Consider the following 22,049-nt stretch of genomic DNA (forward strand, 5'->3'; position numbering starts at 1 on the left):
TGACTTAATTCTAGACCTTCTAATAAAAATAATCTGTTTTTAGGCACTTTGTACTGGAAATACTTTGGTGTGTTAATTTCACAGCTCTGAGAAGAAACAACTATGCTAATCCTAAGTATGTTGAATAGCAAGGCTACCCAAATTCACTCAAACTAATTCAGGAAAATGTGCTTTGCTCTCCAATCCATTAGATGCATTCTTCCCTTTCAGATATTTCAGAAATCATTTTGGAAACAAACACAAACATAAACATATTTTCATTCACAGAAAACGCCACTTATGGCTTTAATATTGAAATATAACTCATAGTTCCCAAAAATAGTATAAAGTGCAAAAGCTCCATTTCAAAAGGCCTTAAAACGTTCCCAAACAATGGACATTAACTGCTCCCACAGCCACTGGGCACACCACCCTAAGACGGCACAACCTATCTAAAGTATAAAACAAGGAATAGGTCTAAAAATACTATATATGCTCTGATTACATACTGTGATTATAAAATAGTCTTAAACCTGGTTTAACATACACAGAAAGAAACAATTTAAACAATCAGTCCTTTAGAGGCTTTTTTTTTTTTTTTTTTTTTTTTTTTTTTTTTTGCCTGTAGGAGTATGTAAAATCCATTAAGCATCCCAACCTGGCCTGAGCATTCTCTTTGGCCAGCTGGAATGGGAGCACCCCGGCCAAGAGCTGGCAATGAAAGGTTCCAAGCTCATCTGGGGGAAAGGAGCTATGAGAGAGGCTCCAGTTGGGCAAGCTTCAGCCCTCACCTGTCCCTCAGAGATGGTCTCATGCCAGCCCCATGGGATAAAGAGCCAAGGAGACTCTACCCCACTCTCAGAGCCCCCAACATGGCCCTGGCTCACGTAAGCATGAGGAACTGGTGAGTAGCTTTTACACACCTGAGAAAGCCAATAAATAGAACAAGTTACGGTATTTTTAGAAAGTCGGTGCTTGATGACCATTGAGCTTAGGTCCCCCAAGAGAACATCTCTGATCCATAATGAACGTAGTAGGCACTAATCAGAGGGACAGGCAGATTTCCCCCAAAAGTAGCCTGTTACCGAACAGATTCAGGTATCTCTTCTCCCAGACACCTTAAATATATTGACTGACATGCTAATAGTATAATCCTAATCATCATCAAAAGGAGAAAAGCTTTCTTAAAAGTCTACATTCAACCAAACACTAAAAAAATAAGAATCACTGACTTAAGTGATTCCTTGATAACTAGGATACTAATGTTTAATATCCTAGATCCAGTTCCATCAGGCAAATTCTATCTAAGCAGAACAAGTATCTGACTGCCACGGTGAGTAACAGCCATGACCTAATTCCCAAATGTCAACTTTCCACTTCCCTGCATTATCAGGGGGGAAAAAAACAAAGATTCTTGATTGCACATCAATAAGCTATTCACTTTTTTAAAATCTGAAAACCTCACAACCTGCAGAGCCATCTATCAAATAGCTATTTTCTGTAGTTCGTCAACCCAAGTGCAGAAGCCTAACAAAAAGTAGACTTCGGTTCATTATTTCTCAGGACCTATTCATGTCTGGCTCAATGTAAAAAGACTCAGCAGTAAGTCAGAATCCAGTGATAAGCTCTCAAGTGCAGAGCTAACTCAAGTGTATTCCAAAAGATGCTCTTCGTGGAAAATACACAACTGACATTTATATTCCATTCGAGCTACCAGATGAACTGTGCATGCTAAAAGACCTCTATTTACAACTCTATTGGGAGAAGAAAAAAAGATGAGGAAATACACCAAAATGCCAAAATACTAACAATGATTGTCCTTGGACAATAAAAATGCAGACTACTTTTTTCTCTTCAACTTTCCTGCAGCTTTCTAATTCTCTTCAAGAGCCTGGAGTGCTATAAAAGCATCGTAAATATAAACATGAATGATGCCATAAACCTAACTTCAAATAAAATCTTTAAACTCCTACTTTCTTGATTTACCATCTTCACACTAACAAGCCATAGCGATTTTTGTTCAAAAGTAGAAGTTATGTTTTTGTCCTCCTAACATATACCCCATTCCATATCTGTTATCAGCCCTTAGCTCATCAAAACCAATCTCTAGAAGGGCCTTCTGATTTGTTTTTTGGTTTTTGTTTTGTTTTTTCTTCTTGTTTTTTTTTGTTTGTTTTGTTTTGTTTTTTTTTACAACAAAAGCATTCCTTCTGACATCTTAACTAAGCCATTCTTCTTGTAGAAGGTAGATGGAAACAGCCCTGTCAGGGCACTTATTTCCTCATTTCCAGCAGTCCCAGCTTATCTCTATTTCCAAAGGACACTAAGAGATTTCCAGAAGAGTAAGGTCAAAGAGTTGGGAGTTAGAAGGTGGTGTTCCCCAGGGACCTACCCCTTTACCTGATCCAGAGACCCACACCCTCCTTAACTGCTGGAACAATGCTCTCATCACTGAGGAGCCCTTGAGATGGAAATTAAACCTCCCATAGAGCACAAACACTTCCCACGGCCCCTTCTCCTCATGTATGCTTCCACACTAAGACAGCTGGACTTAAAGTAAATCAAAGCTTCCCCCTACTTTGGAGCATTTTTATACTCCAGAATGAATGACACCAGAATCCAAACCTGGGAAGTCCATCTGAAGTGAGGACAGTCTAATTCCCTTTGGAAAAATTCTAGACTTTAAACCCAAAAGACTGAACAGCAGTTTTAAAACTCTAGGTGGTTCCAGGGCACCTGGGTGGCTCAGTTGGTTAAGCATTTGACTCCAGTTCAGGTCATGATCTCACAGTTTGTGGGTTCAAGCCCCATGTTGGGCTCTGTGCTGACAGCTCAGATTTTCCTTCGGATTCTGTGTCTCCCTCTCTCTCTCTGCCCCTCCCCCATTTGTGCTCTGTCTCTTTCTCTCAAAAATAAACATTAAAAATTTAAAAAACAAAACAAAACTCTAGGTAGTTCATGAACCACCTAGGTCTCAGAAGTGCACTAGAAACCCCACAAATACTTAAATACCATTTTTAAAGTATATTTTTAAGCTATAATAAAAAGGTACACTCATTCAATCCCAAATTTTTTACCATGGAAAACCACAAATTTAACTTGCATTTTTCGCTGCATGATATTAAGGGAAATGTAGAAGTTTAGCCTTAAATTTAAACTACTAGAATGCACCATCTATCACACATTTGGGTTCCTTGATGGTTTCTTATTGCAGATAGGGTTCTGCTAAAAATAACTTGAAAACCACAGAAGCAGAATAAAGTCCTTCATTTTTAAACTCTCAATTCAGTTCCTTATTGGACTTTTCACCTTTGATCCTGTGCAACTTCTAACTGGAGCCAAAGTTCCTAGACCTGCCACGCGCTGGTCCTGCCCAATTATTAGATCCTTAGCGACAGGACTCCCATCCACACAAGGATGTCCTGCCCTCTTTCATGATGGAATGTTGCAAAGCGGGAGATGTCAGTTAAAGTGAGTATCCCTGAGGTCATGCATTCCCCCTCACACCTTGATGACCGTTTTAAAGTCTTCATTCGGCCCAATGAAGAGATTAGTTTTGGCTAGTGTCCCTTCAGGTGAGGAAAAACTGAGAAGGCCAACAGCATTGCCTGCTGCACCCACGACCCAAAGAGCCACAGTTCTAGAGAAGAGCAGCTATCAAATCCTTGGAGAAACCACAGGAAGCACCTTGTACTGGGAGAATATGGAGTATGATTCCCGCAGGAAATCTTGCAGAAAGAAGAGGTGACATTTTGGGGGATAACTTCCAAATGGAAGAGCATCCAGAAGGCTTCTAATCAGCACAAGTTTCCAGAACTTCATGTCTGCTCCAGACGTTGAACCAGGCAGGACTCCCACCGTGACTGTCATGAGGCCTGACCTTACGGAGCTCGGCACTAAGGAGCCGGGGTCTGTGTGCAGATCTGTTCACACCACAACTATCCTGTGTGTGTGTGTGTGTGTGTGTGTGACCGTTGGTTTGGGGAGGGGGCCAACAATGTTCACATCTAAAAATTGTGCTCATCTTCAAGAATGGCTTAAAGCAGAGTGTAGCTTTTGGCACAGAGGGTTTTTTTCGTCTGCTTCACCCTCTGAAGTCAAATCCCCATCTCTCAGCAGAGGTAGTAGAGAAAAGATTCACAAGTGCATGTAAAACCTGGTTACGGAGAGCTCTACATGGATGCCTCCTTAGCCATTAGCCCTGTGTGGATTTCATTGGCTTGGTCTTGTTTTAGGACAGTTTCCTCAAATGAAAATCCCTGGGATCTTCCATCAGACAGAGGTCTGAGTCTGTCACAGGGCCTGTCGGTCAGTAGGAGAGTTGACACGGAGAGCACATGGGAATGGTCGAGTCTGGACCCATCTCCCACTGGGAAATGGGCTCCCCGAGGGACTGCTCTGCCATTGCCAGAAAGGATACAGCCCAACAAACTACTGTATCTGGAAGAGGCTGAGAAGTTCCACCTGGTGCCCCTCAGCCCTCCACTTTCCATCTTTGGGAAAGGGGAAGACCTTCCTCCCCCTGCATGGTAGAGTCCTGGCGGGCCACAGACACGTTAGTTGAGCCCAAGGGAACAGAACTTTTAAAAGACAGGCCCTACCCCGGACTCTGCAAGCCCCCGGCTGTCTTTCCTGGCAAAGGGAGCCTGTGCATCAAGGAAAATAAGCAGAGAAGCCAAGCCACCACGGCCATGCCATCACGTGATCTTGACTGGTGATTTCTTGCTGGCACACAGGAGGGACACGTAAGGCACGCCGATGAAGGCCCACTTCTCGCTGGGCCAGAACTTGATGACGGGGCCCTGCTCAGGGATCTCGGAGGCTGCATCAAAGTAGGCAAAGCATACACAGCCCAGGTAGGCAGCGAGGCAGATGAGGATGTGCCTGCGAGAAGGACACAGGGAGTGAGCACCTGACACAGGCAAAGATGGCCACCTTCACGCTAGCCTGCCCCTCCCGCTGGGCCAGCCCACCATTCCTGGCTGTAATGACAGCCCAGTGCCTTTTTCAGTTAGGAAGGGGTGAAGGTGACCAATAATCTCCAGAAGAGCAGGAGAGTGATAAATCTGGAGCAAACAGGGCCTGTTTCAGAAAGTTCTAATAGGAGCAAACATGCAAATGCCTTTGACACTCAACTGACACCCAAAGATTTAAAACCAGTGCTAGGCAGATGGAGGGAACTGAGCACGTCTGATTGGATCCCACCTTCTTACTCCAAGGTCGCTTACACATAGTTAATGCTCTTTATTAGGAATCATTTTATACTGATTAAACTGCTTGTGTACAGTTTAGCAGGGAAACTTTTTTACTGTGTCTGTAAAAAGTTTTAACATGAATCTTTATCAAGCAAGGGACCATTTAAAAGCATGTGATCCTGGGGCGCCTGGGTGGCTCAGTCAGTTGAGCGTCCGACTTCGGCTCGGGTCATGATCTCACCGTTTGTGAGTTCGACCCCTGTGTCAGACTCAGTGCTGACAGCTCAGAGCCTGGAGTCTGCATCGGATTCTGGGTCTCCTCTCTCTGTCCCTCCCCTCCCCCGCTTGTGCTCTGTCTCTGTCTCTTAAAAATAAAAAAAAATTAAAAAAAAAAACTAAAAGCATGTAATCCTTCCTTCTCTTAGACTGAAATCTAATTCTAGATGAATGAAAGCTTTGAAATCTATTTTTTAAATATAATCAAAGAAAGTGTTTTTATAAACTTCGGTGGCTGAGGCCTTTCTGATACTGACACAAAGCCCAGAAACCCTACAGGAAAAGACTGACAGATGTTGGAACATGAATGTTTAAAATCAACATGAGACTGACAGATGTTGGAACATGAATGTTTAAAATCAACATGGCCCCAAAATATCATTATATACTCAAAGACAAATGGAAAGGTGGGGGGGGGGGGGGGGGGGATTTGTACTCACATGACCAAAGAGTTAAAATCCCTATATTCCAAAGAACTCTCAAAAAGTAATCACTTCACAGGATGCCCTTTAAAACCATCAGTGTGGGAGTGGGCAGTGGATGAAGACAGCAAGGCCGAGATTGGCCTCAGGTGGATAATTACTGATGCTGGATGTTGCCCCCAGGAGGGCTCAATGTAGTACCCTCCATACTCTTGAAAATGATGCAAATTTGCATGACACACACACCTAGTGATGGGACAGTAATGACTGCCTGCTACTATGTGCCAGGCACTAGGTGCTAGATAAAAATTTTTAAAAATAGAAATACTCTGCAGAGAAGACCAACAAAAAGGCTCCTTTCAAGAGAAGAAATTCAAAGAGTAAGCTTATGTTGGAAAAGATGTTCAATAAGAAGGCCATTTTTCTTACAAAGACATGAAAATAAAAATATTTTTAATCAGGTTAAGATTCAAGAGTTAATAATATCTAGTATATAGGACAGTATGGGTAAAAGGCATTACCGTACAGACTTTTAAAAAGTGTTCATTAATATAATCTCCCTGGATCTAGATAATCTCCCTGAATTTGGACATATATCTAGATACATAGATATCTAGATAGATATCTAGATATATCGATGTAAATATATCTAGTATTCTCTTAAAGAAAAAAAAAAGATCATTTGCATCATGTATAGAATTGTTCTTTAAAAGCAGAATTAGAGGGGAGCCTGAGTGGCTCAGTCAAGTGTCTGACTCTATTACGGCTCAGGTCATGATCCCGCAGTTCGTGGGTTCTAGCCCTACGTTGGGCTCTGTGCTGACAATGCAGAGCCTGCTTGGGACTCTCTCTCCCTCTCTATCTGCCCTTCCTGAGCCTCCCCACCCCCACCTCAAAATAAATACATAAACTTAAAACATTTTTTTAAATAAGTAAAGGTAGAATTAGAGAAATAGACAAAAATCTGGAAGAAAGGGCACTTGGCTGGCTCAGTCCGTAGCACGTGTGACCCTTGATTCTCGGGGTCGTGAGTTTAGAGTCCCATTGTGCAGAAATTACTTAAATAAACAAATCTGAAAATCCAGAAGAATAAACCTCAGGTTGAGAACAATGGTTATCACTCGTTGGCAGACAGAATTATGAGAGCCTCTCTCTATACTTCGGTTTAAATTTGTTCTTAAAACGTCCCAACTGGTACAAAAAGATGTTTTTCACCTTTGAAAAACAAGGCAGGAAGTACACAACACTTAGAAACAAATTAAGTTTGAGCCAAAGTTATTACAGTCTAATTTTTAAATTTTGCTTAAACTGTTAAAATTGGAATAAAAATGTACTACATCTTGAATGAGGTCATCTTTACACACGTGTACACATTTATCAAAACTCATCAAATCATACACTTAAAATCTACATTTTAGGGGCGCCTGGGTGGCTCAGTCAGTTAAGCATCGGACTTCAGCTCAGGTCATGATCTCAAAGTCTGTGAGTTCGAGCCCCGCATCAGGCTCTGTGCTGACAGCTTGCAGCCTGGACCATGCTTCAGTATCTGTGCCTCCCTCTCTCTCTGCCCCTCCCCTACTCTCACTCTGTCTCTCTGTCTCTCTGTCTCTGTCTCTCTTTCTCTGCCCCACCCCTCTTGAGCTCTGTTTCTGTCTCTGTCTCTCTCTGCCCTTCCCCCCTTCCTTGATCTCTTTCAAAAATAAACATTTAAAAAAATCTGCATTTTATTATCTCCATTATAACTCAACAAACTCATACTAGTGAATCTATACACTGTAAGTCGAGGTTGAACCTAAAAAGTATCAGGCAAAGGACCCTCAGACTAGAATCTCCAGTTTGTGCTGTTTTACTTTGTCTTCTGCGAACAGTCCTGGGAGTCCCCAAGCCTTCCACTGAGAGCAGATTGTGTCTCCTGCTAGATATATTACAAATTCTCGTGTTCAAAGGAATTCATACGAGTTCTCCCAAACCAGAGTCCTAGGCATCGCCTGACAGAAGTCAAGCTTGTTCTGAATCTTGGATCTGATAAGAGTTTTTCCAACTCCTCACCACTAGAATTCTCCCTGGGTGCTCTCAATTGACAAGGGCCGTCCTAAAGCAGATGTCTCTTGGTCCTTGTTATCTCTTGCAATCAGAAGTCGTGGCGGGTGGAGGGAAACGGGACTCTGGGTTTGTCACTAAAGCAGTTCCCGGGAAGAAACCGCTCTGACTTCCTCCCTCAGCTTCCTGAGTGGAAACTGTTGAGTGTTGCTCAGTAAACCACGTGCTGCTTTTTATTTTCAAACTTCACCGTGTAACCTGAGCATTCCAATGCATAGATGCTCCAACTCCCTATGACTGAACACCCAGGTGAAGCATTAGTTCGCTTTCCCCTTCTGGGCATCCATCTCTGTCTGGAAAGGGAGTGGCTGAGACTGTCCCTAGATGACCTGTGATGCTGTCACCTGGGCATCCCAGGCCCCACATCCTATCTGTCCCAAGCCTTACCCCCCACCCCCGCCCCCCTCCCTAGAGATCTAGCTACAGCTCAGGTTACAGATTCGGTTTTCAAGCTCCTTTATGCTTTAGTAATGGAGCTAAAGGTAAGAGACCACAGACTTGAAACACACACAATTAGGTCTTTTAGTTCTGGCTAAGCCTGCTCCCTGGAGCCCCTTCCGCCTTTGAGCACACTTTCCTGACGGTCTCTGTGAGGAGAAAGGCGCTCAGCCTGTGCTGTCCCCTCACACACCTGCGCACCCTGCAGGGAGAATGATGCCTGACAACAAGCACAGATCCCCGTGGGGTCGCTGGGGCTTACCACACGCAGTGCAGGTAGGGGAAGTGGAAGGACGACAACAGCTCACAGAAGGCTCGGTCACTGATCCAGCAGAAGAGCGCAAGGGTCCACCAGAGGCCGGAGAAGAGTCCCAGCTTAAATACACGCACGTTATCGCACCTGCACAGGGATCCAGAAAGCAGGTCGCCATCAGGCTTGGTTGCCACCCAGCTCGCTGGCCACTTTCCTCTGGCTCCTCACATCCCCCTAGGCCCTTGGCACTGGAGGGCCAGCCCAACATACTGTCACCCCACAAGCTTGTGGATATAGACACCATGCATACACAGATGGCCCCCAGTGTGTCTCATCCAGGCCTCTCCCTGACTCACTCACATACCTGACCGCCTTGACGTGTCTACCCACGTGTGCTATGGACCTAAACTGAACATGTCCATAATGCACTCCTGATCTCTCCCTGCCCCCTCCAAAGAATCTTCCATGCTTTCGGAAGCTCAGGCCAAGAGTCTTGGAGCCCTTGTTCTCTTTCCACACACCCCACAGCAGCTCTGCCTTCAATATATACCCAAAAGCTGGCCTCTCCTACCACCCCCGCCTGAGTCCAGGCCACCGTCCTCTCCTGCCTGAGTTATGGCAACTGTGTCCTCCCACCCTCATTCCCATGGTCCATTCTCCACGCTCCGTTCAAAGCCTCCCATGTCTTCCTTTCCAACCAGAGGGAAAGCCCACAAGGTCCCACACGTCCCGGCTTCTCCTCTGCCCTCCACCTGCTCTCCTACATACTCTGCCCCTCGCTGCCTCTGCTTATCCACCACGCCATCCGGGGATCCTTGTGCTCGTCAGATATCCCGGGCGTGTTCCCCAGACCTCAGCATCGGCTGCTGCTGCCACCTGGAATGTTCTTTCTCACAAAACCACATGGCTCACTGTCTCCCAAGTCTCTGCTCAAATGGCACTCAGTAGACCCTTTCCTGATCACTGTCTTTAACCATTGTACCACCTGTCTCCACCCCCTAAGTGATTCCTCCCAATTCCCCATTACCCCCTCCTCTCCTGTCATGTCCTCTGTAGGGATTATAAGCCTTCTAGCATCCTTCATGTCGTAGCTATTTGTTGATAGCTGGTCTTCCCCTGGTACAACACTGGGCACACAGAGGGCTCCCACTCTTTGCTGAATGAAGGAAAGAACTCTGACCTACGCTAGGACAAAATGCTTTTCGGAAACAAATACTAACAGCCCAAAGAAATTTCAACTGCTATTTTCCTTTTGTTGTTCCTGAATCACTCATAACGGGGTGACTTCTGTTCCTAGGGAGGAATGTCCAGAGGCAGCTGGTGGCTGAGGGTCCTTCTAAACCCTCCCTCAGAGTCTCCTTCCCCCTCCTTCCCCCACGGGCCACTCCTCAGTCAATCAAGCTCTCTTTCCCGGTCCCAGGGTCCAATGTGACATCTGTACCCGAGAAGGGGGTCATGTTTATTTGTTCATATTTGTTGAACAAGTAAGGTGTCCGAAGCCTCACTTGCTGGTACCTTTCCCAGCTGCCTGGCAGAGGTATCAGTAAAAGCCTCGGTGAAAACAGGATGGGCAGTACGTTCAGAAAGTCCTACTCAGAAAAAAACAAACTGAAATACCCTTTTGTAGAGCTAAATGCATTCCTTGAAAATTTTTCAAAACATGTTTTGGGACAACAGAGGCCCCTGATCAGAGCGACTCAATTCCGACTTAGCTTTGTTGAACGGTGCACTCTTAGACCTGCTGCTCCCTCACAGAGGCTCTGCTCCTCCTCTGTCTCAGCTCCTCTTTCTCTGCCTCCTCAGGTCTCAGCTTCAAGGGCACCTTCTCGGGTAGACTTTCCCTGACCACCCCTCCTCCATTACACTGTCCGCACCACCCCTCCTCCATTACACTGTCCGCATCGGGGGCACCCGCCAGTTTCCTTCCCGACCCTTGTCACTAGCTGACGTTGTTTTTATTGGTGTAATTATTTGTCAAATGTCTAGTATCCAACCAGACTGCAAGATCAGTGAGAGAGGAGCCACACCTGCCCCCGAGTGTGTGCGGTGCCCAGCCCAGGATAGGCATGATATAAATGCTTGCTGGATGAATAGATAAAACAAGGTAGTAAAGGAAAATGTTAATGAGATCCTAGCGATCTTAGGAACACATTTTTTTTTTTCTGGATTAAAAAAAAAAAGTAACCATGTTGACTGTGTACCAAATTCTCTGAAGCCATGCCAGGCACTACGAAAGGCAAAATGAACAGGACCCTTGCCTTGCCATTTTAAAACGAAAATGGACAAAAACAAATGTCAACAAATATGGCCAATCTGGTACAAAAGAGGACCCATGTACACTCAATTAAACCTAGAAATTTTGGGGGCAGCTGGGTGGCTCAGTCGGTTCAGCGTCCGACTCTTGGTTTCGGCTCAGGTCATAATCTCAAGGGTTCATGAGTTCGAGCCCCACATAGGGCTCCACGCTGCTGGTGTGGAGGCTGCTTGGGATTCTCTCTCTCTCTCTGCCCCTCCCTCATACGTGTGTTCTCTCTCAAAATAAATAAACTTAAGCCAAAATTTGTAGGTTTTTGTTTTTTTAAGGAGCACACCAGAACACATCACAATATGCTGGAAAGGCAGTGCCTACGTGAACATTTGACGAATAATTACACCAATAGAAACAATGTCAGCTAGTGACGAGTGTCAGGAAGGAAACTGGCGGGTGCCCCCGATGTGGACAGTGTAATGGGGGAGGGGCTGTCAGGGAAGGTCTATCTGAGAAGGTGCCCTTGAAGCCGAGACCTGAGGAGGCAGAGAAAGAGGAGCTGAGACAGAGGAGGAGCAGAGCCATCCTGAAGTGGCAAGAGAGGCAGAATGTCAGGGGATGAGTCACATGTGGGGAAAGCACTTCAGAGTCAAGGTCTCAGGGTGGCCTGATGATGTCCCTTCCTCTGTTTCTAGAGGGACAGGTCCTGCTGCCTGCTACTGACCAGGCATATCTCCCCGTGGGTCTTGTCCAAACCTGGGTTCCTTTGGGTTTTATTCCCATTTCTCAGGGCTTAGATCAAAATGTAAACGTGAGGTTAAATGGAGAAAAAAACAAACAAACAACAGAACAAAAGTGATAGATACAAGGAGGGCCCTATTTTAGGATAAAAAAAAAATCTGAGATGATGGCTACAGTTCTCTTCCTGACCCTTTGTTGTATTCTCGAAGTTTTCCTTAACTGACTCCTAATAATCAGAAGAAAAGCGCCAACCTTAAAAGGTGTTAAATGCACCTGAGTCCCTGGGTAATATGACCCCACCACAAATTTCAGTAAATATCCAATCATAACCCCAAGTAAAATTTTGTTGCTTCCTTATCTGAGAGAAGGTTCGGAAAGGACAATGAAAATACGGAAAGACGAGGAACAAGCTTTAGGAATGAGGCTAATGAGAAACAAAAAGCTTCCCCAGCTCCTTCTGAGCAGAGGGAGGTGAGAGGAGAAATATTTGGCTGGCACATTACAGATCATTGCTAATGACAATGGGGAAGGTCCTGGAAGGAAATGCAAAGAGCAACAAAGACATCTCTTCGTCTGGGAATTGCATCAAAGCCGGCCAACAACCACCTTCTCTCTCCCTGCTGGGATCCCAGTGGGGACAGAGACACAGCGGTGAATGTAGAGGCCCCACTCCTGCCCGTGGAGCCTACATCAAGCAGAGGGGACAGACCGTAAACAAAACAGCAGCACAAATAATTTTTTAATTACAGTCAGGCTGGGGGCCAAAAAGAAGTCTGAGGTGCTATGATGGCGTATAAACAGTTGAGCCAAAACAGGTGAGTCAAAGGTGAGCCAGAAGTGAGCCAAACAGAAGGGTCAGAAGGAAGGGGACAGTATGAACAAGGATCTGGGGACAGAAAGAACTAAGCCCCCTTGGGGATAGGGAAGGTCAAAACGGCTGAGGGCAGAATATAGCAGGGAGCTTCATGCAGGAAAGAGCTACAGCAGGCAGGGGCTACGTCAGGATTTTGAACTTCATCCTAACTGCGATGTTGGCTAAAACAACTCCATAAAATATTAGAGGCAAGCAAGGGGCCACACTGGGGATATTGAACTTTAATCTCAATTGTAATGTCAACTAATAGAAAAAGGACGATGATCAGAGGGGATGCTCAGGAAAGGAAAAGGAAGCCAGGCTTCTGTCTTGAGCAAATGGGTAAATGGTGCCATTTACTGCTGCTGGAAATGTTGGGAGAGCCAGAACTGGAAAAGGCAGATTGGTGATCTGGCTGAACTCGAGATGGCTGTGACAGGTGGGAACAGAGGTCGGACAGGCAGCTAGATGCACCGTGGTGGAGGGAGGAGGAAGGATGGGGTCAGACACACAGCTGGGAGTTGTTTGCAGATGTTTGCAGGCTGTGGATGAGCTCCTTCAGGGGGAAATGTAGAGGGAGGAAAGCCGAGGTGAGCTGTCACCTGAAGGGACCCCTACCCGCAAAGGTGCACAGCAAACGAGCTTACACGAGAGACTGAAAAGAAGCCGTGGAGGGAGTGGCATCCCAGGAGGGTGTGGCATCCTAAGAGGCACTCGGAAGGTTTCAAAGACGAGGGGGGGTGAACTGCGCAAATAGCTGAGGGAAGAACACATAAGTTACGTTGAAAAACCATCACTGGACGCACAGCCAAGAGGGGCTTGGGTAGCAAGGTGGGACAGAAGCTAGACTGCAGCGGGCTGAAGAAATGAGAGCTGGGCAGATGAAGGCCACTTTTAAAGACGTTGGGCTGTGGCACCTGGCTGGCGCAGCTGGTAGAATGTATGAGTCTGGATCTTGGGGTCTTGAGTTCGAGCCCCACGTTGGGCATAGAGATCACTTATATACACACACACACACACACATATATATAAAATAAACACTTCCAAGATGCTGGGCTGTGACAGATGAGGGAGAGAAAGGGTGGTGGCTGGAGAGAGTCGTGGACTGAGTCCAGGCTGACTGCTAGGGAAGAAAGAGGGACTCCAGTGTTTTTACAGGCCAAAGGGAAAGACCTTTTAAGAGGAGTGTTGGGAGGGGGGATGGGCTAAATGAGTTATGGGCATTAAGGAGGGCACTTGTTGGGATGAGCACTGGGTATTATTTGTAAGTGATCAATCGTTGAATTCTGAAACCATCATCACACTGTACGTTAACTAACTTGGGTTTAAATAAAATTAAAAAACTAAAAAAAAATTTTTTTTGAAAGGCAGATCAAGGACCAGTAGACAATTTACAGGAATAAAGTAGGCATAAGAGAAAGAAGGGAATAATCCCTAGGCTGAAAGACAGACCCTGGCAGGATGGAGGGATACTTCCCATGATGCTGCCATTGGTTACAATGATGGAGACCAATCAGCTGCAGTGATGGCTAGCTTTTCAGGGGCGAAGATCTCAAGTACGAAACAGATGATTTCTTTTGTAATTATGTGCAAAGATTAGAGTATTAAAGGAAAATTTTTCCTTGCTTAAAGATCACACTTGTGAAGCAGAATTTATTTAAACAGTAATCTGTCCTAACCATTTGTCCTAACCCCATTTGCTCTTGTTTAAATATTTTAATATTTATTTATTTTTGAGAGAGACAGAATGTGAGCAGTGGAGGGGCAGAGAGAGGGAGACACAGCATCTGAAGCAGGCTCCAGGCTCTGAGCTGTCAGCACAGAGCCCGATGTGGGGCTCGAACCCACGACCATGAGATCATGAGCTGAGCTGAAGTCAGACACTTAACTGACTGAGCCACTCAAGCGCCCCTAAATATTATTAGTTAAAAATATTTTCTCTTTCCTGAAGCTACTTTTTAACAAAATTATAGGCTAAAACATATTAGATTCAAGAGTTAAAATGAACTAGATTGCAGTGAATTCTCAAGAAACCTACGTCCAGAACATTCTATTCACATCAGGCCTAACATAAGCCAGTACCACTGGACCATTACAAATTCATTTCAGATCTCTTTATTGACAACGTGTGTGTTTCCCAAAGAGCTTCAAAAATCTATTAGCGTTCTCAAGCCAGTCTCTTGTTCTTCCACTCTTCCAAGGCTACCGAAGGAAAGCAACAAGACAAGACGGGACAGCTTCTTTCCTCTGCCAGCCAGTGCCTTAAAATACTTCTTCAACCACCTTTGACCCTGCCTGGTATTGCTGACATTCAAAGCAACCCCCAGAGGCAGAGCAGTGGGAAGAACCGTATGTCTCCTCTCAAAGACTGAAGGGAGAGCTGACAACATCTTACACAGAGCAACTCTCACACAAAGGAAGAGGGGCCCCAGACTTCAGTTAGGACACGCTACATCCATAGCAGTGAGAAAGTCATGAATTAAAACGCATTTCTAAACACTGACACAAAGAAAAAGCTGCATTTTCAGGGTATTAAAATAAGGACAGTGGTTAGATGTGTTTGGGGGCTAAAGAGATCATGTACACACAAGGCTAAACTACTTGTAGATATCAACCTGAATTTGAGTATACAACTTCCCAAAGGAAAATCCTTAGGCAAATAGCAAAGGCTTTACCTGATAGGTTGTAAATAGGAGACTAAGCCTCAGGGAAAATAACACAGTCAACGGTATTATACCTGGAGTCAATGTTGCCTCGTATATAGACATTCGTTTTTCCTTCTGTGTGTGAATGCAATAGCCTCGTTAGGACTTTTCTCCTTATTCTCGTCCTAGGAACAGATCTATTCTTTGTACAGAATTAAGTCTAGGCAGGTTGGTCTGGGCATTCACCAGGTCCCTGAGATCTTCCTGCTAAGCTAGCTTCAGATCACTGGGATATATTGCATCCACTAAACAGCTGCTCCCCTCTTTCTGGAAGTGAGATCGTTAACGTTTTGAACCAACCCATCAAATGTGCTGTCAATCCAATAGTCAGAAACTAACTCTATGTGAGGAGTCCGATTCCTTTTCCACAGTTGAGGGCAGTAAAAAACGAACAAACAAACAAAAACCCCAGAAGTCGGTATGTTCCCAACCCAGGGGCAGCCTGAGGGGTGGGCAGGAAGAATGAAGGTACCCACCTCCTTAGCTCTGCAACCAGGAGCACAGTGCAAGGAACCCCCAGGGTCATCAGAGAGATGTTGTTGATGGCGGGCTTGACAAACGCCAGGCACGTTGTGACCGCAGACAGGACACAGACCACAGCCTTGAACCTGCCCCTGAATCGATGGAAGCAAAACCAAACTGTTAGCAAAGGAGGTCTTGTTTGTTTGATGAATGCTGGCAAAGCACAGGCACCACAGGCGGAAATGCAAGCTGAGAAGACGTCGTGCGCAAGGTACCAGGAGTTTAAAACCCACTCACAACCATGGGCTCACTAATTCTACTTCTAAGAGTTTGTTCTTAGGAAGTAGCCAGAAATTTTCAAAATATTTAGCCAGGGGGTACCTGGGTGGCTCAGTCAGTTGAGTGTCAGACTCTTGATTTCAGCTCCAGTCATGATCTCATGGTTCATGGGGCTGAGCCCTCTGTTGGGCTCCGTGCGGACAGCACACAGCCTGCTTGGGATTCTCTCTCTCCCTCTTACTCTGCTCCTCCCCTGCTCATACTTTCTCTCTCTCTCTCTCTCTCTCTCAAAAATGAATAAACAAACTTAAAAAAAAAAAGCCAGGAGAATGGTGAAATGAGAATCCATGTAAGTCCCTGAGGGTGAGATACGGATAATTATTTTCTTAGTGTCCTTTTTATTGTTTTCAGATCTCTTACAGCAGCATTTAGCAAACTTCTATAAAGGGTGAGAGAGTAAATATTTTAGGTGTTGCAGGTCACAAAGTCTCCGCAGCTACTCAAGTCCACCACTGTGGACAGTAAGTGATTGGGCACGGCTGTATGCCAATAAAACTTGATTTGCAAAAACAGGCAATGGACCCATTTGGCTCACAGCTTGTCAAGCCCTGTTCTACAAGGCAAATGGGTAAGACTTTTACAAGAAAACCAGGGACCACTTACAAACCATAAAGCTCCCTAGTTTAAAAGGAAAAAAAAAATCTGTCTAGTACACAAAACTAAGTCTTAAGAAAAAATTCTAATCGTGTCTTTATGTCCTGGCAAGTCACAGTCTAGCATGCATTGGAATTTTGTGTTGACAAGTCTTTGACCTGACAAATCTTAGAAAAATGCCATCCTCACTCCCTTCAGTGGAGGTGCTTTCAGTAGAAAGTGCCAGAAGTGGCGACGTGATCCCGGACGCGTTCCTCCTTCTCTCCCTGGGACTCCATTTCCTTATCTATAAAACGAAAAGCCTGGACTAGATGATCCCTAAGGCCTCATCCATGACTGAAATTTAGGAGCACATGATTTTCCTGAAGTTTCTTTTATTCCTCATTAGCACAATTTACTTTGGCCGCGAGCCCTGGAACAGGTCACAGTTGGAAAACTAATTTGAATGAAATTCCATTATAAAGAAATCAAAGTGCATTGAGACCTCCAAAATACAAATTTATCTCTTAGAGAGGAAAACCATTTATCATCAAGGCACAGGAAATCATTGATGGGGCGGCCAACTTTCTGACTGGAATGGACAGGAATTGTAGCCCTGAACTTCAACCAGAGAAAAAAAAAATACATGTGTGGGAAAGGGTCCAGGCAGCAAGTTCTCAGGAGAAGCCTGTTTTCCTCCTGGCCTTGGCTGGCAGCCTTTGCTACTGGATGAAAGGCTACCTGCTCCACTCTGAGGACCACAGCCCGCAGCTCCCCTCCCCCCATCACACACCCACAATAACTCTTATGGACCCACAATAACTCTTTCACTGGGTTTTGAGATTCTCTGAACCACACCAAGGCCTTTCAGCCTTTTCAGATTGGAAAAACCAAAAAAACAAAAAAACAAAAAAAACCACCATTCCTAAATTGCATCGCTTCTCTAGATCAATGGCTGAGGGGTGGGTTAGTGAGGGCGACGGCGATTTAAGCACAGGTGTTCCAGCTAACAGATGTGTGTCACTTTTTCTCCTTCCATCTCGTACTAGCCGTGGGACCTTTGACAAGTCACGAAACGCTCTAAGCCCCAAGTTTCTCTACCCCGTGGGGTTCCCGTGAGCATTAAGGCCCTTCACACAGTGACTGATGCACGGTATGTGCTGATCAAATCCACTCTTAACTGTTACCATTACCATCATGTGAGAACAAGTGAGACTTTAAATAATATTACTGTGAATCAGATCTACTCTCGGGGAAAATCTGGGCTGCTGTTGCTCTGTAGAGGTCTGCCAAACAGTTCAAAGGCAGCAAACCTGACGAAACTTGCTTTCTTCAAGGAGAACACAGGCGGACTACCTCCCAGGTCGGTCCAGAGGGTGTGAGGGAATGCGCTTCAAGAAGGTGGCTTAGCCAACAAAACAACCTATGAACATACAAATCTGTAACCAGCAGAAGTCAACAGAAGTCACGGGGACAGTCCTGCTGACCCCAGAGTCAGGGTCCTGGGTACCAGAGAACTGGGTACCCGGAGGTCCTGGGCACCAGAGAGCTGGGAATGTCCAGGAGGGACGGGGTCTGACAAGGTGTTACCTTATCAGTGACACCAGGCAACTCCTACTGTGGTCTCTGGTCCTGTTCTCAACTTTCCAGCCCATTGTGGGCTCAAACTGGAGCACCAGGTCAGGGAACTCTTATCACCCCTTCTTCTTGAATTCTCCCAATCAAACCCTGGTAGCCCAACACCATCAATATAATATTATAATAAAGCTGCTACTGTTATCATTAGCCACCCATTAGAGCAGTGGTTTTCAACCATATCAGACCCTGTGCCCCTTTTCTATAGCAAAAACTTGGTAATGCCTCCCCGCCGTTTTTAAAAAAAAATGTTTATTTTTGAGAAAGGGCAAGAGAGAGAGAGTGAGTGTGAGCAGGGGGAGGGATAGAGAGGGGGAGAGAGAGAGAATCCAAAGCAGGCTCGTGCTGTCAGTATAGAGCCTAACGTGAGGCTCGAACCCTTGAACTATGAGATCATGACCTGAGCTGAAGTTGGATGCTTAACTGACTGAGCCACCCAGGCGCCCTTAGCCCTTTTTCCAAAGTAAAATTGATTTTATGGATGATAAAACTCCATCACCATAACCACCAAAAATATATCCACAGACTTCCCAGATGTCTCTTAAGGGATGGAAATGTCCCCGGTTAAGATCTACTGCTCTAAACTACCCTGTAGGACTAAAACATGATCTATTTAGAACAACCAGACCATGATATTCATAGGACTACAGCAGTGGGTCCTGGAAGGTCTGCCCATGTCATTTTATAAGTAAGGAACTGATAAGACCCAGAGAGTCTAAGCCCCTGGCCACAAGTTACCCAGCTAGAGCAGGATGGCCAGACCCCAGTCTGCACCTATGCAACTCAGGATTCAAAAACTGAATTGGATTATAAAGTGAGAGCTGTCCCTAGATCATGTGGAGGCAAAAATCGTAAAAAAAAAAAAAAAAAAAAAAAAAAAAATCACAGGAGGATAAATCTTTAAGAAATGGAAACAATTAGCCTATAATAGTTCTTTGTTCTTGGAGTTTATTTTCTCAAAACAAAAATGTTTAAAAATTATTAATAACCGGGGTGCCTGGGTGGCTTAGTCGGTTAAGCATCCGACTTTGGCTCAGATCATTATCTCACAGTTCGTGATTTCGAGTCCCATGTTGGGCTCTGTGCTGACAGCTCAAAGCCTGGAACCTGCTTCAGATTCTGTGTCCCCCACTCTCTCTGCTCCCCACCCCCTCAAAAGTAAGTAAGGGGCACCTGCGTGGCTCAGTCAGTTAAGCATCCGACTTCAGCTCAGGTCAAGATCTCATGATTTGTGAGTTCGAGCTCCACATCGGGCTCTGTGCTGGAGCACAGACAGCTCAGCGCCTGGAGCCTGCTTCAGATTCTGTGTCTCCCTCTCTCTCTCTGCCCCTCCCCTTCTCACACGCTGCCTCTCTCTCAAAAAAAAAAAAAAAATAACATAAAAAAAAAGTAAAGATAAATAATTAAATTTTTTTCAATGTTTTATTTATTAATAACCATCAACAGCTGAGCGTATGATGATTCTTAGGACCTGCCAACTATTCCTGTTTATATCATAAACGTTAATTTCCCTGCTGTTCTAGACCTTACCTTCAAAATACTTACCAATGTTAGACATTCGTAATAACTGCTAGCATTTACTGAGTCCTTACTCTGTACAAGACACTGTAGTGTATATTTTACAGGATTTTCCCATACATTTCCAACCCCATGAGGTAGGTACTCTTCTTATCTCCACTTTACAGATGAGCAAACTGAGGTACCAGGGCTTTAAAAACAAAACCTATTACCCAAAGCCATGCCTGTCTGATACAATCCCTTAGCCACCACACGTTGCTCTCCTTTCTCCAGAGATCTCAGGCTGGAACTACTTTTAACGTGTTTTTAGAACCACTCCTGCAAAGTCGAGATCACAAACAGACGTCAACTGGTAAATTTCAACAGCGAAGCCACACAATCCCTGGTTTTGACGTGAAGTCCTTGGTCTGGCCCACCACTTGGGCACAGAGCTGCACCTGTCCCCATGTCACAGGCAGTGAGGCTCACAAAAAGGGGTCTGGTCGTCTTGCTCTGCCTGTCACTGGCAAGTTGAAGGTGGACGAATAGACCTGAACTCCTTATTTATAATGTGTTATTCTCCCCTAACACCATCCCTCTTCTTTGTTCATTCCCACTTTCTCCTTCAATGTATGTGCGTATCTCAGAAATGCTCGGCACAAATCTCCATATGCCATTGGTAGTAATGAAAGCTAACTCTGTATGCTCACCATGTGTGCTCTGCAGGATCCCCTCACAAGATGATTATTTCCCTGGTTTGACAAGTGAAGAAACAGGTGCCTGGGTGGCTCAGTTGGTTAAGCTTCCGACTTCGGTTCGGGTCGTGACCTCACAGTTCGTGGGTTCGGGCCCTGCATCAGGCTGTCTGCTCTCAGCACAGAGCCTGCTTCAGATCCTCTGCCTCCCCTCTCTGCCCCTCCCCCGCTCATGCACACTCTCTTTCTCTCTCAAAATAAATAAATAAACTTAAAAAAGAGGAAATAGAAAGCTAAAGAATCAAGACAAGTCACACTGCTTGTAGGCAGCAAAGCTAGGATTCAAACCTAGGGCGTTCCCAAAGCCAGGGACATAAACATCTGGGATGCTCAGGGTCCCCAAGGACTCTCCCCAAGCTGAAAACAGTGGGGTCACATCTTCCCAGAGAAAACGTGCAGGGTGTTGCGATGAAAAAGGTCCTAAGTGGTACTGACTTCTCTGCCCCATGATATGGGCTTTGTTGTTAAAAGTTGGTAAGCTTCTAGAAATACATCCATTTTCCTCTCTCCTGCTCATAACATTTCCCCACTTCTCCCTTCAAGAAAGAGAAAGTTTTTCTTTTTCACATCATGAACACATTAAAAACTGTCGTTTGGAGGGGCGCCTGGGTGGCTCGGTCAGTTAATCATCCAACTCCAGCTCAGGTCATGATCTCGTGGTTCATGAGTTCGAGCCCCACATCTGGCTCTGTGCTGACAGCTCAGAGCCTGGAACCTGCTTCCGATTCTGTGTCTCCCTCTCTCTCTGCCCCTCCGCCGCTCACGCTCTGTCTCTCTCTCCATCAAAAATAAAGATTAAAAAAATTTTTTTGTAAATAAATAAATAAAAATAAAAATAGTTGCTTGGAATTCCAAGTGGCACCTCCGGAGGGCCATGAACAAACAAAACCATTCTTCTTATGCTCGCAGCTTCTCCCTCAGATCCCAGGACTTGAAAGCTCAGATCTGAGAACCAAGAGGCCCCTCAGCGCTCAACCTCCCACACCCCAGGCTCAGGGCAAGGATGGAGGTGAGCGGTGGGCACCTTCGACACCAAAGGAGAGGCCAAAAGTAAATGATGTTTCTCAGCCAGAGTCAGGAAGCCCCTTCTCCACCTCCCAGGGCTTTCTAAGTGCTTCCTTTCCAGTCCCGTAACCGAAGCAGAACACGCACAAGACTGGAAACTGGAGACGGCCCAAACCAACCTGCTACACATGAGAGCCTCCCTCCCCCACTGAGGAGAAAGCCTCAGCCAAGGAGACCGTATTTCTCCCAAGACCAGGAATGCCCTTCTTATCACTTCTAGTAAGCAGCTGGCTCACTCCCTCGTGGTTTTGTGATCCAGGAACCTTGAGGATGCCTGAGCTGCTCGATGATACTCAAAATACTATTTAATTCAAATCCTTCTTGTACAATGAAAACTGTACAGCTAGTTCACTTGAAGTAGGTCTTCTCCCTATCTCATTTTAAAATACATTTTCAGTGTTAAAAATTAACATGCACTCTATAAAAACAAAAACTGTACAGCAGTATAGATCAAAAGCAAACGTGAAGGTTCTCCCCTCCCCCCCCATTCCTAAGAGTAGCCAATGGTGGGGC

At 45.3% G+C, this 22,049-nt stretch overlaps 1 protein-coding gene across 1 annotated transcript in view; it reads right to left on the reverse strand.

Annotated features, from left to right (window-relative positions):
• Positions 1-254: 254 nt before the first annotated feature.
• ACER2 (alkaline ceramidase 2) overlaps positions 255-22,049 on the reverse strand; it is a 34,244-nt gene continuing 12,449 nt past the window's right edge. The window contains exons 4-6 of the mRNA XM_015067710.3: positions 15,687-15,824; positions 8,673-8,810; positions 255-4,863 (exon numbers count right to left, since the gene is read on the reverse strand). Of these exons, the coding sequence (XP_014923196.3) occupies positions 4,677-4,863; positions 8,673-8,810; positions 15,687-15,824 (463 nt within the window). The 3' untranslated portion in view covers positions 255-4,676. The remainder of the gene's footprint in view (positions 4,864-8,672; positions 8,811-15,686; positions 15,825-22,049) is intronic.

Source organism: Acinonyx jubatus, chromosome D4 (genome assembly GCF_027475565.1).
Source record: "Acinonyx jubatus isolate Ajub_Pintada_27869175 chromosome D4, VMU_Ajub_asm_v1.0, whole genome shotgun sequence".
NCBI classification, from domain to species: domain Eukaryota; kingdom Metazoa; phylum Chordata; class Mammalia; order Carnivora; family Felidae; genus Acinonyx; species Acinonyx jubatus.